The 13,727-nt window shown below is 38.9% G+C and overlaps 1 protein-coding gene across 1 annotated transcript in view; it reads left to right on the top strand.

Annotated features, from left to right (window-relative positions):
- eif3hb (eukaryotic translation initiation factor 3, subunit H, b) overlaps positions 1 to 13,727 on the top strand; it is a 154,420-nt gene that overhangs the window by 121,057 nt on the left and 19,636 nt on the right. The window contains exons 4-5 of the mRNA XM_006635569.3: positions 2,017 to 2,116; positions 6,368 to 6,517. Of these exons, the coding sequence (XP_006635632.2) occupies positions 2,017 to 2,116; positions 6,368 to 6,517 (250 nt within the window). The remainder of the gene's footprint in view (positions 1 to 2,016; positions 2,117 to 6,367; positions 6,518 to 13,727) is intronic.

The following is a 13,727-nucleotide window of genomic DNA, read 5'->3' as shown; positions in this document are numbered from 1 at the left end:
TTACAAGAAAACCCTTGTAGGAAATAATTCTGTATTGTATACAGCCACAGTAATAGACAAAGCACCTGTGATTTGCAGTGCTAGTAGTCATGGCAGTTAAGGAAAGACTGTTTAAACTGGCAGAAACTGCACCGGATATTAAAGAGGGAAATGTTTTAGAAGTCCCACATAATTTCTCCAAAAAGAAAATGTTCTGTGGTAGGTTGCTATATTGTCAGTTGAGAGGTGGCTGTGTATTTCCCCCCTTTAAAACGATCTTTTGCTGTATACATCATGGGGAAGTTACTTTTTACAGCACTGTTAGCCTTACTGCAGGACCATAAATACCAGCATTATGGCAGAGTTTAGTTGAGATAGAGGACCTTAACAATCTGTCTGAGGTCAAATGGTGCTTTTTCTTCACAAGACACCCTTGTTAAAGGAATGCCAGCATTTTCTGTATCTGTCAAAGAGGACTTTCAGCTTTAAAACTGTGAAGCTTGGGGGTCATTTCAGAAAATTGGAATTTTAGAGTGATTCACTTGTGTGGGCTATTTGTTTTCTGTTTAGTTTTGCTGTTGTGTTGCATATGAGATAAGTTAATCTCGTTCTTTAAAAGCACTGTGTCACACAGTATTTCTCAGAAATTACTTTGGAGAAGAAAGGTCTGCAATTTTTAGTGAAAAGCGGATTCAGTTGTGGTTTTGATGCTGTGTGCCGAGGAGCTTTGTGTATTCCTTAAACTTTAATCTGCTGATCCCTTTCCCCATTTACACTTCAATTTAAAAAGTACAGTTATTCAACCAATGTCCCTGCTGCTCCGTGTGCCAGCATAAAGAAACTGAAGGAACATGGTTTCCCCAAGACTGAGTAATATCATGCCAGCCATTTCTTTTTATTCTAAGAACGGAGTTGAACTCCATCAGCTTTTTCAGATGCTGCTCATGCCTGTAGGCTCTTTGATGACCACAGGTGGCACCATTTGACCAAACAAACAGCGCTCACACTGATCACCTCATAGTTTTTGCGGCTCTCGGTTGGTTGGTCAGTCCGTCACTGCCTCTGAGAATCCTTCACTCTGGCACCACATATACCAAGTTTTTAAGTCCCACCCTGACCTTTTCCTTTGTTTGCTTTGTGAAACATTCAGAAGGATTGGAGTTAATACATTTTTTTCATTGTGCGGCAGTCGTGTTGAAACTTTCCTATATTTTATGTGGGTCGTGTCACTTTTTGACTTCCGTCTGCCTTCGTTGTTTCCTTCCATTCTCTTTGTTCATTCATGGCAAACATTTAGAACCGGGGTTCCCGACTCCAAAACTTCAGGGAGTTTTATATTTTGATTTGTTCATGTGTTTTCATCCCTCATTTAAAAAAAATAACTGCGCTCTGCCAGAATGGAGGCTCAACAGCGTTCTTGGCTATCCTTGTGTTAGGACCACCACATTTCTGCCAGCATGCTGTTCATATGACTGTTAAGTCTAATTTTGGCCTCCCCAGACTGACACTGCTTTGCCAGCAAGACATTCACTCTCCAGCCTGAGTTAAAGTAAAATTAAAACCTTGAATCAAAAGTAATGAAAATCCTATAGTTTACCTGATTTTAATAATGCATTACAAGTCTTATTTATTTTATGTAGTAAAGCAAAAGCTGTATCTTTTAGACTCCTGGTAAGGTTCTGAGATTCATTTATTTTTATCACAGAGTAGCGCTAATAAGCTTTTTTTCCCCACTGCTAAGCATTGATTGCAGATTACTTTTCCATAGGCTGGTACCATGTGTGCTAACAGGCTGTGCAATTCAACTAAGGCAGTGTGTCTCCTGCCAGATTTACCTCCCAATAGAGAAAATGTACCACTCTGTTAAATGGGCCTATCCAAGAAGATAATGGCACGACAGTGTGACACTTAGCAATGATCAACAAGGGACCCATACCATGCGAGGTGATGGCTTTATCACCACTGAGATGACGCTTTCTCCCTTAGAATCGTTATTGCCAGAACTATCTCACATCTTCCATCTTTGTCAACACACAGATCCCATCAAGACGGCCCAGGGCTCCCTGTCCCTGAAGGCGTACAGACTCACTCCCAAATTAATGGAAATTTGCAAGGAGAAGGACTTCTCTCCTGAAGGGTATGTATGGAACAATGTCCCTGGGAATTAATTTGATCAGTTATTGATAAAATCAATGTATGTAGTGGAGACAGGCCTTGGAGAAAAAGACATGATTAGTTTATATTATAGTGTAATTATGATGGTCAAAGAACAGAGGACTACAACCTTTCAATATGTGTTTTGGTGCTTTACTAAATTGTTCCAAAAAATGTTTTTGACAGCAATGCTGAAAGACCACTTTTCTAAACGTGACCTCCTGTTAGATAATTATCTATTTTAGATCATAATATAATAGATAATTAATATGACGATGCTTGAAAATCAACTATGACTGACCTCACTGTAATGCATAAAATGATGCGTCACAAAATGTGTTTGCACATGATTAATAACTCTGTGTCTAAATCTTGAATATAGGTGATGATACCCTTTCTACTGACTTTCAGAAACACTCAATACATTTCATTTTTACCTGGCAAGCCAGCAGCATTGAGCATTATTAATGGGAGTAGTTTTTAAGCTTCAGTCCTGGGGCCAGTTATTGGGCTTTGCTAAAATAGGTATACTGGTGTTTTTTTTTCCAAGTGATTAAAAGTGAAAAAAAAACAGAATAGAGCTACAAGTGTATACATAATCAATTAAGCTTATCTCTGATTACTCAGGGTTTACAATTTATGACATTGCTGTCAAGGTAAACCTCATGCTGCAGTTACCCAATGTCTACCTCAGACAAATTGTAGAACCTGAGTCTCTTTCTTCCTTCAAGAGACAACCTTGTTGTACTGGCATACTGCTTGTACGTAACCAGGCAAAGTACACAGTCTAAAAATTAAATACGTAGACAATTATTAAACTACTGTTTTAATATTTCATACTAATTTTTAGTGCTAAGGAACACTATTATTTGTATCACAGAGGTTAGTATAGTGGTCAAATTATGCCCTGTGTTTCTAGAATCAGGGTTCTGCAATTCTGCTTCTGAGTATTATCAAGCCCTCCTGGTTTTCATTCCAGGCCAGCTGTGTATGATTTAATTGGATCAATCAGTTGCCTAACTTGGAGCAGTTAACATGGTTTCCAGATCTCTGCTCATTAACTTTGTAAAGGGACCTATAAAACATGCAGGACCTGGGTTGCAGACACCTGGTCTAGCGCATGATCCGTTTTCAGAAAGGATCAGTATAGGTGGAGGGATTCAGTCATTTAACCATTGTGCACACAGTCAAATGTTTTATATATATGTACACACGTACATCTAGAGGAAAGAGTATTATGTGAACATTCAGTTCAGGAACAGTCATGCCAGCTATGGAGAAAGCATACAAAGACATCTCCAATATGAGATTTTATTATTGCAAAAAAAAGTTGCACAAAATATACTTCCAGTTTGACAACGCCACATAACCCTCCTGAAGGATTTTCTTTTCTTTCTTTTCTTTCCAATTAATTTCTAAAACCTTTGTAGTTTCAATGCTGTGCTCTATGCGATGGTGTTATCTCAAGTGGTGCTATGAGTATGACACAGATATGCTTACTTTGAAAGACTGTATAAAACCTACGTAATTACTTGCTAATTGCTGTAATCAGCCAATTAAAGGCTCTAAAGCCAAGTATGAAAATGAGCTGTTGTGAAATTGATTAAAACACAGATGGCTTGGCCTCTGAAAAGGTAATACTTGCTCCAGCAGTCCTTTTTTTGAAGTGGTGACAGACATTTGCCCTGCAGTTATAAAACCATTCTTGGCTTTTGATCTCATTGATATGCTGCTACCTCTTATGTGTATAAGGGAACACAGATTATTGGCTCAACCTTGTAGATGACAAAACACAGTAAGCCAGAGAAACAACACTCTTATAACCCTGCCATGAAAGTGTGATATAAAAATTAACAACATATTTGACACCCCTAAAATACACCACCAGTATTTAGTTAGAACTGTGGATGCTGGATGCTGTCATTTGCCTGCATTTGATTAATCATCCATGTGAACCAGTATTTCTTTAGTCATTTTTTTCAAGTGTTAAACTGAGCCACAGAAAAAGGTTCTGTAATTCTGAAATATTAAAAGCTGGTGTATTTAATCAAAGAAAGATGAGAAGTGGAGCCTTCACACTTAAATCCCTTTTATTGCTGATTGAACCTTACATCAAGGGCAGAGACGATCTTTTATACTATAGTACTTTTCTTTGGAAATTTAATATAGATTATAAGTTTTTTTGTGTTCTTAAAGCCCCCCCTTTTCTGACATGCTGAATACTTTAATATATTGTATATATTTACTGTATTATTACAAGGGAATCTGGCATCAGCACTTATTGTGTTCAGATGGCACAGTTAAATACACACTCCACAGGTGTGGTTCTTCTGCACAGCTCATTTGGGAATCGTTTTGCTGTCTATAGCACAGGCCGATCCAAAAAACACGGTGCATCTGCATGCCGTTCCTGTGGAAACAGTAGGAGCCAGTTTAGTTCACACAGTGGCACATTTATTGAAACCACAAAGCTGGCTATAAGAGCAAGTATTACCGTAAATGTCTTATTAACTTCACATAGTTCATGGCCATTTAGAACCAATTCCTGACCTAGCAATTGGCACTGGTACATGTTCCCAACAAAATAGTTTTACTTGCATGCTGATTTTGCAAGGTGTTACAGATTTCCAACTTTTTTTTTTACTGTTAGTTCTCACACCCCTTTCCAATGCAGTACAGTGCTTATATCTGTCTTACTGTTATCTGTATACTGTCTGTAGCAGAGAAACACACCATTGCTCTATTTCTGAGATACAATTAAAAATCACCCACTGGGTTGTTTTCTAAAGCCCTTAGTTATTATTTGCGTGTTTGGCAAACTTGATTGCCTGCCATTTTTGCTAGTCTTCCATCCAGCACCAGCCAATGTGAGAAAATGGTGTTTTGAGAAGGAAGCACCCTTCCAACTAAGCCATCCACCACTGATCGAAACATTGTTTAGACACTACAGGCACAATCTTTGCAACATTTCACATTGCGGTTGTTTGACTTTGATTGTCATCTACAAATCTACAATTTACTCTAGAGGTAAACTGACTATCACGCCTCCAACATTTATAAAACCCATATATGCTGTTACATCGGCTCTGCACAAGGCAGGTTCATGCCTTGACTAGCCGTGACCCTCACAGAAAACTCAGTGATCACACAGAGCTGTGAAGTAATGCATTTGAACCCACCTGCACATTTACACAGGCAACCCATAGACAGATGCCAGTAGTTGAAGAATAGTTCGTTTGGGAAAGCCTTCAGGTTATCCTGAGTTATTATAGGAGAGCAGCAATAACCTTGTGAGATACAGTCCAATGAAATTTAGCACTGAAGATGATCATTCCACCAATCACCTTTCCATGCATTCCAGTATAAATCTCTGGGCCCCAGCAGGCTTTTTTTTTCCTGACTGATACATGACAAGAAGTTACATCAGGGACACTGCAGCAGTAACTTACTGCTTTAATAAGATCAGCTCTAATAAGCTCTGCTTTACCACTCAAGCACAAGGGGACATGTCCCAAAAAACTAATCAAAATGAATTCATTGAAAAGTTTTTTTTTCTTTTTCATTGTTTTTTTTATCCTTTGTTCTTTTGTTTGTGGCCAAAGGTCATTGTAGGCTACAGGTAAGATCGTGTTCTTCTTTTGTTGGGTTTTTTAAAAGTTTTACGTTGCGTTGCTGTGGCATTTAGATGTTTAATAATGGAACGGTTTGAGAAATGCATAGTCCTCCCCCCCGACAGCGGTTTTTAACTAGAGTTGGGAATTAAACGAGCGCAGATGGGCCGATGTTTCACAATGTATTCTACTTACTGCTCACCAGCCTGAAGTTAAACATTTTTTTTTACAAAACATGGCATCTATCCCTATTCTTAAACTCCCTCACACAATAAATGTAAAGGACAGTGCAAAAAATATAACCCAACAGCTGCATTCAGCATTATGTTTTTACCCAGTTATAAGGAGAAAATGTTTTTCTTGGAAGTCCTTAAACCTCAACAGTGTTGAAATATTTTAATTTACTTGACTTCTTGTGGTCAAATCCATAAAAATAAAGGCCTAAACATTAGTCAGAGTCAAATCATAGGTAGGGGCTTTGTCTTACCTTGATAGAGACATAATATCAAATCTTTCAGTGAGAAAATTCCGTCCTGCTTTTCTTTAAGGTCAAGGATTAAGCCAAGTTACTTGCTAGGAATGTGAAACGAGTCCACTGCTTTTTCTTTCCTTCCCCCTCACAGGCTAAAGAAAGCTAATGTTGGGTTTGAGTGTATGTTTGAAGAAGTGCCGATTGTCATCAAGAATTCTCATCTCATCAATGTCCTCATGTGGGAGCTGGAGGAGAAGTCAACTCTGTCTGACAAGCACGAACTTCTCAACTTGTCGAGCAGGTAAGTTCTGACAGGGGCGTTTCACTGGCTTTCTTCCTCACTGTACGCTGTCCGATACTCTTTCATTTATCCGGTTTCATCCTTAATGGATAAAAATGGTCTTTGATTAACTGGAGTAACAAATAAAGCAAGGGCATTATTGCATACATATATTTGAGATAAGACATTTCTCCAAGTGAGCAGAGTTACTTCCTTTCTGTTCCAGTGAAAAACTGTTGCAAAAGGTTTGTGTAGAATGGGTCTTCCAAACTTCACCCAAAAAACTTACACCTTGTGTCACCAATATACTCTCACCAAAATATTCGGAACTTTCACCAAATTACAGACTAGCCCCTGTTTGAGCACCAAGAACAGCTTAGGCTTTTGGTAAGTAAGCTGAAAGTGGATTATCATGAAGGTAGTGGTGTCTTACCTGTTATTTCCAATGGCTGGGATTGGCAATTAACAATTTACACATAAGATCTACGTGATTACTTGAAAAAATAAAAGCAAACGTGCCATGTGTCCTCCAGTTTAAGAAAAATATTTGGCAAAGCGGGGCCTGTTTCAATTTTCCAAATGGAAGGCCTGTATTTATATAGTACATACTTCAGAACATTAATATTAAGGGTGGATTCAAGGTATCTCACCTTCTGAAGGATCTTTTTGGGATTTAACCACGAGCCCCTGACCAGACGTTGCCGGTTGGGGTTCTTGACAAGCCCCTGCTGTTGCGCTACAGTAGACTTGAGGCGAGCATGGTGTTCTCTGGCTTGCAGGGCGCCTGTGAATTTGAATTGCGGTTGAAAGAGTGGTACCGCTCTCACACGTTGATGCTGGCTGTGCTATAGGCATCTGTGGGAAACCGTAAAAAGGGAGGAAAGAAAAGGCACACGGGTTGGCAGTCTGTGTTTTGGAGCCAAGTGTGCATGGTCCATCTCCCTTCCATGTGGGGCGAGGGTCATAGTGGCAAATGTGAGCTGAATAACAACTACCACTTGAAACCTGGAAGAGAGATGCGCATGAAAAAATATCTTTTTATCCACATGGAGAAGAAAAGAAAAAGCACTTAAAAACAAAGGAAAGGGGGGGGGGGCAAGTTATTAATGAATTCCCTGCTGATGAAATACACAGACAAATGTAGATTAGTGTATGTTTTCATGGCTGCTGTTTAATCATTAGTGCCCCTCCACCCCATTCATAGCCTAGTCTTGGCAGACTGGGAAACTGCTCTATTTTAAACTGTCTAAAGTTAACTCCAAGTCATCTCTTCGTTTTTGAGCCCAGGACTGGGAGACATTAGAGGAAATTAATAGGACTGTTTCAGAACAGACTGAGTGGGTGCAGTTTTTACACAAAAGGCAGCAGGAGTCCAGAAAAGACTTACAAAGCTGTTATGCTTCTGTTAATTTACAAGGAGCTTCAAGAATAGCTGCAGTGACATTTCGGAAACACTTGGTAAAAGTATCAGTGTGCTAACGCTCAGCCTCATTTGAACTTCTGTTTTTTTTTGTAGGAAAAGCATTCCTTCTCTCACATCTCCACAACACTTTTCATCAGCTAAAAGACTTTGTAGTTATTTAGAGCTCTGCAGTTTTAAGAATGATCACCCTAAACAGTGGAGTTGTCCCATCTTCCCACAGATGCAGATGCGTACGAGGGTGCTCAGTTTTGTTCTTGGTGTTCCATCACAGCTGTTTCATCTCTGCATGCCAAATATCATTATTTACTATACAAGAGCTCTTTACATTACAGCTGTTGGAATTGTTTTTGCTGGTTTTGACTGTAATCTAGACGAAGACAGACCTGGTGTTTGAAATCATACTATATAAGGAAGAAATGGTAATAATGTTGGAATGCATCCAATTTGATTACTTAATCACCACAGCTTAAGAAGCAATTTGTACAATTCCAAAAATATATGTATTGATGACATGGTAACGACTGCAGTCGATTCTCCAGTGTAATTAATTACCATCTCTTTAATTCTAATTAAATAAATTGTCTTAGATGTTTCTTCTTATTTTATTTTTTTCCGTTTGGAGCCAGTGTTTTTTCTACCCACACAATTTGGAATTGCAGTTGGTTATCACCCCTGAGACTGAGAATGAGGATCTCTGAATGCAGTCTTCTGACATGCATGCCTGCTGGAGCCATTCATCATTTGACGCACAGTGACATCCACAGTGCCCCACACTGTGCACTGATTGTGTAGTAAATCTGGAAAGCACAGGCCAACTAATGCCCATCCACTGGCAGCACTTTTCTAGTTGTGCATCAGCTCTTGTATAATCCCAGCCACAGACTGCTAATGACTTAAGTAGGCCTTGAACCAGTGGTATCTAGGGCTCACCCTGAGCTCAGAGTCTTCACAGTCATGACTACCAAGCTCTCAAGTGAATAAAGTAAAGACGTGATGTCCCAGTGAAAAATGGCGAAGCTTAATTTGTGGAAAGCACTGTATGACTTTGACGAGAAAATGCCATTTTTATTATAATTTTAACTTAAACTGAAACACTGTGAGTAAATACTGTAGATTAAGAAACTGTTCGACGGCAATGAAATCCAAGAATTTGTAAGACTCCCTCCTGTTCTGCCCACAGAGCACCATCCTCACCTGTTTTGGACACAGTACAGCCCAGTCACCAGATTCCATTATAAATGTATGTATCCAGGTACTACAGTACTATAATGATTTCAATAGGCTTTGTTTGTAATGGGTTCACATGCAATCTAAAACACAGAGGATTTTGTTAAAATTAGTTTAAACAATGATATTTGTCACACTGCCTGGTAACAATCAGTTAATAAGCAAGGTCCAATCTAAGCTCGTGTCAGTTTGGAAACAACATGAACTCTAAAAGGAGCTGAATAACAACAAAGCATGATTTTCTGTTTTTCATAATCCCATTAAAAGCTCTGTTTTTTTTCCAAAGCTCAGTCATAGTCAGCGGTTGTTATATTTAGGTACAAATCACACCAGATTATAGAAATTCGGTTACTACAGTATGTAGGAATTTCTTCTTAGTTTGTTCAAAATGTGCCCAAACCCGTGCCCAAATACTACAACGCCTTTGTTTTCCTGTAAGATGGAGATACAAATCCGCAATGATTGTAAACATTAAAAAGTGTAAACCTCATGTCATGTCCCATGAATCACAGGGGAGTAAGCAGCAGTTTCTTTCCATACGGTGAACCCACACTTTGAGCAAGACTTCTCAAAGAACCAGGAAAACAGGGCATGTGGAACAGGCAAAACATAGTCCAGGGGTATGGGCCGGGAATGTAGCAGTGTTCAAAGCTGGGCCAAACAATATAGAGCACCAAGGGTGCTCCAAAGGAAGTTGAGACAAAGTTGTTTTGGGTCAAGGGTCCAAAACAGGAGCTTAGTAGAGAACTAGGGATCTTGAGAATGAAAGAACTCTAGACTAGTAGTCAGCAGCCATATCACCTTGCAACTCACAACAGGCAGCCCCACTGAAGGTCAGCTGGTGTGAGTCTGGTCAGTACCTGGATGGGAGACCTCCTGGGAAAAAGTAACGTTGCTGGTAGAAGTGGTGTTAGTGGGTCCAGTAGGCGGTGCTCACCCTGCGGTCTGTGTGGGTCCTAACACCCCAGTACAGTGAAGGGGACACTAAACTGTAAAAAAGGTGCCATCCTTCGGATGAGACTTAAAATTGAGGTCTTGACTCTGTGGTCATTTAAAAATCCCAGGGTGTTTCTCGAAAAGAGTAGGAATGTTACCCCGGAGTTCCGGCCAAGTTTCCCCCCGGCCTTTACCAATCATGCCCCCCAAATCTCTGAACCGGCTTCATCACTCTGTTCCCCTCCCTACGGAGAGCTGGTGTGTGGGGAGCGTACTGCTGCACTCTGCCTGCCGTCGCATTACCACTGGTGGTGGTGGAGGGGTGGTTCCCCATCTCCTCTAAAGCACTTTGAGTGGAGCATCCAGAAAAGCACTATATGAGTGTAAGGTACCACACAGGGCAAGATGGGAACTAGGTGACGAGACCCTGGCTCTATACGAGAGTTCTGAGCAAACTCAGGGCATTCCTTAAATATTTTGCACCTCCTGTAACAGGTGTGGAATGATATGGCTCGCAGGTGATGCAGATATCATATTGGAACATGTTTCCATGGTAATTGACACGGAAGGAAAGGTGACAGACTGCCTGCCATGTCAAATGCTAGCAAGCCTAACACCTTGAACCTAAGAGTATATCACTTGTGACAACACTCAGTAAATTCAAGTAATAGTGGTATGTGTGTTTTTTTGGGGGGTGTAGTTTACTCAATTAATGTTTTTTTTGATTGCCCATGATCCAGTGAGATTAGGAACTGTGAGGTTCATTTAATTTTCTAAAAAATTTCTGTATCATTTGACTATAAAGGGAATATTATCTTTTTAATGTGTCTCTCTTAATTCAGACCTGTCAAATAGTTTTCTGGATCAAAGTGTAACCAACCTCCCCCCCCCTTTCCTTTTCAAAACTTAAAAGAATATAATTTCTGTCCCTTTGTTCTCTTGACTCTGTGCTGCATCTCAAGGTTTTAGTGGTCAGTTTAAAATTCAGATGAATTCCCTCTAATGTCCGTCAAAGGAAAACAAATAGCTTTTGAACATGAGAACAAGGTGGGTATAAGGCGTGAGTGCCCTTTTGCCTGTCAATTTATTTTCTGTTTTTGTGTTAGTTGCCAAAACAAAAAACGTTGCATTGAAAGATGACGTTAGTTCGGTTTTAATGACGTTAAAAAATTATTTTCCTTCCTTTTCATTGAATCTTTAAGATGTAAAAAGTGTTCTTTTTATCAAATTTTTACATGGCCATAATTACTGTCAAAAACCAGGACAGATTAAAGTTTCATTACTTATTAGCGCAGACATTGCGGCTTTTGCAGGGGTAAGATACCAAAACATTCAGGGAAAGTAGATTTATCAGTGGCTTTTTCTCAGTCCACATCTGTTTAAGTTATCTCTTTGCAGTTCGTTGTTACCCTAGAAACCAAAGCAAACACGACATTACTGCAGCGTTTTAACAATAACTCCCTGTTTAGCTGCTCCCCCATATTGAACTGGGCCCCTGAAGGGTTCATTTGAAATCAGCTGTCCTGATCTTTGGGCAAAATTGAATTCCTTTTTGAAACGTTTTTTTATGAACATTCAATATGCATGGGGTCTGAGAGCCCTATAGTCTGGTTAAAAATGTTTTGTTAGATTTGAAAACGGAGCTTATAACTATATGAAGTAAGTCTCTTGAGTATTTTTTTTTCTTTCAGTTCTGTTTCTGGCATTTTCTTTTTTTTTCCACTGTCTGACAAGTAACTGCTTACAGCAGTTCCACAGCTTCGGTCCTCAAAAGAGAGATGGGCCCATTGTCCATTCTGTCCTATCAATCTTGTGGTTTAATCATGATTCAGTTTATGCTGCCGGTGACAGGAAAAGAGGTTGGACTTAATCTAAAAGTTAAATCAGGTTCACGTATTGGCAACGATCCTTTTCTAATAGAAGTCATAGGGGGAAACCATTCAGTTTAAGTTATTTTTTTGTCTAAAAGCATCAGATTATTTATGTTTATGAGTCTGGCTGTGTTTTATGAGCTAGAAACATTTGAGAAAGGTGTTAGCACTGTAAGATACTATGATATGAAGTTGAATAAAAGAAATACACACATGGACATTTTCTGAATTGTTTAGGAGTAAATATTGTTTGGGCTTTAAGCTGCGGGTGAATTTCTGGTTAAAAGGCTGGAAGAAACACTTGGGGTAAATTTCCATGGAAACTGACATGAGGGATGAGTAGTATGCTTTCAATCTGAGCGATGACACAAACACATCAGTGCTTATGAACTTACTTGAACAAGCTGTCATCATTTGTGTGTGAAAAAACATGACAGATTTTTGAAATACCAGTTCACAAATTATTTTGTACATTATTTGGAAGATTCTCAAATAAATATAAGAAAATAACTGAAACTAGACTTAATCTCTTGGAATGGTGTTACAAAAGGGTATAAATGGATTGTGTGCTAGGATCTGATAACAGTTTATCATTGTTTTGCTTTATAAGTATTGTTTTATCTGAATCATGAAAGTTGATATTTTTAAAAAAGCTAATTATTTCCTTACTTATTGGCAGACTATTTTTAATACAGCTTTAGTAATGCATTAGTATCATGGGGTTATTACAGTACTTAGTCTTCCAGGCCCTTTGAAATTTGGGCTTGAGTTGGAAAACACTGAAAAGTGCTTAGAAAATAATTTGTAATGATAGTTAACTAGTTAAGCAGTATTTATATATAGAACTGTTACATGAAAAGCAAAAAACGTTTAATTGCTTCTTTAATGTATAAAATACTTCAGTGTTTTAAAGTCGCTCAATGTTTTTTCAAATTTTCAAATAATGCCCGAATCACTTTCTTCTTGTCCCTCTGTAGAACAGGTGAGCTTTGAATGCTTTTGAAAATGCTCATCAGACAAGACGTGCACAAATAACTTTTTTTTTACTTAAAAAGAACTATCTCAAGTTTGTGTCAGGAACTCCACAGTCTAGACATCCATTGTTGTATCTTTGGGTTGGAATTGGGTTTCTGGGAGCCAGGTGGCAGCCCAATATGTGGGATAGATCCAGCTTTCCGATGTTCTCCTGTGTCTTCATATAATGAGGTAATAATTTATTTAGAATACAGTCTCCTGTCTCCTGCCTGTGGTGGTGTCTAAGGCTGTGACTTTTGCTTCTTTGCTAGATTCTTTGGCTCACAACAAGTTTCCAGCTGCTGTTGTTATTTATTTCTTGTAAGCGGCTTTGAAACCTTATACTGTTTTTTTTTTCTGTGTGTATGAGATCAGTATTTTTTCTTTCTGTTGTTTACGAAAGCTTTTGAAATGCATGTTGAGTTTGTGGCCATTGAAGTATTGTCTTTTGAACGATGGTATTCTTTTATCATCTTTTGTTTTACTGTTTGTTTGAATCAGATGTTTTTGCTTAAATTTCTTTTAATCTTCTTTGATGTAGTCAGTATTTCTGTCTTAAATGATGCCTAGAGTCATTTAGCAGAGCGGGGCTTTTTTGTTGTTCTCATTTTTAAACCAATAGGAAACCAAGTTTTGAGGAATTTCAGATGTAGAGCGCTAATTAAATGTGCCACAGGATTCATGCATGCATTTATTCCTTGGTGGTATTTGGAGCATCCTCTGTTCACCAGACAGTTGTTGATGAGGACTCGTCATCTTA

Source organism: Lepisosteus oculatus, chromosome 10, assembly GCF_040954835.1.
Source record: "Lepisosteus oculatus isolate fLepOcu1 chromosome 10, fLepOcu1.hap2, whole genome shotgun sequence".
Lineage (NCBI taxonomy): Eukaryota > Metazoa > Chordata > Actinopteri > Semionotiformes > Lepisosteidae > Lepisosteus > Lepisosteus oculatus.
Note: the sequence above shows the minus strand (reverse complement) of the source record. Positions and strands in the feature narration are given on the sequence as shown.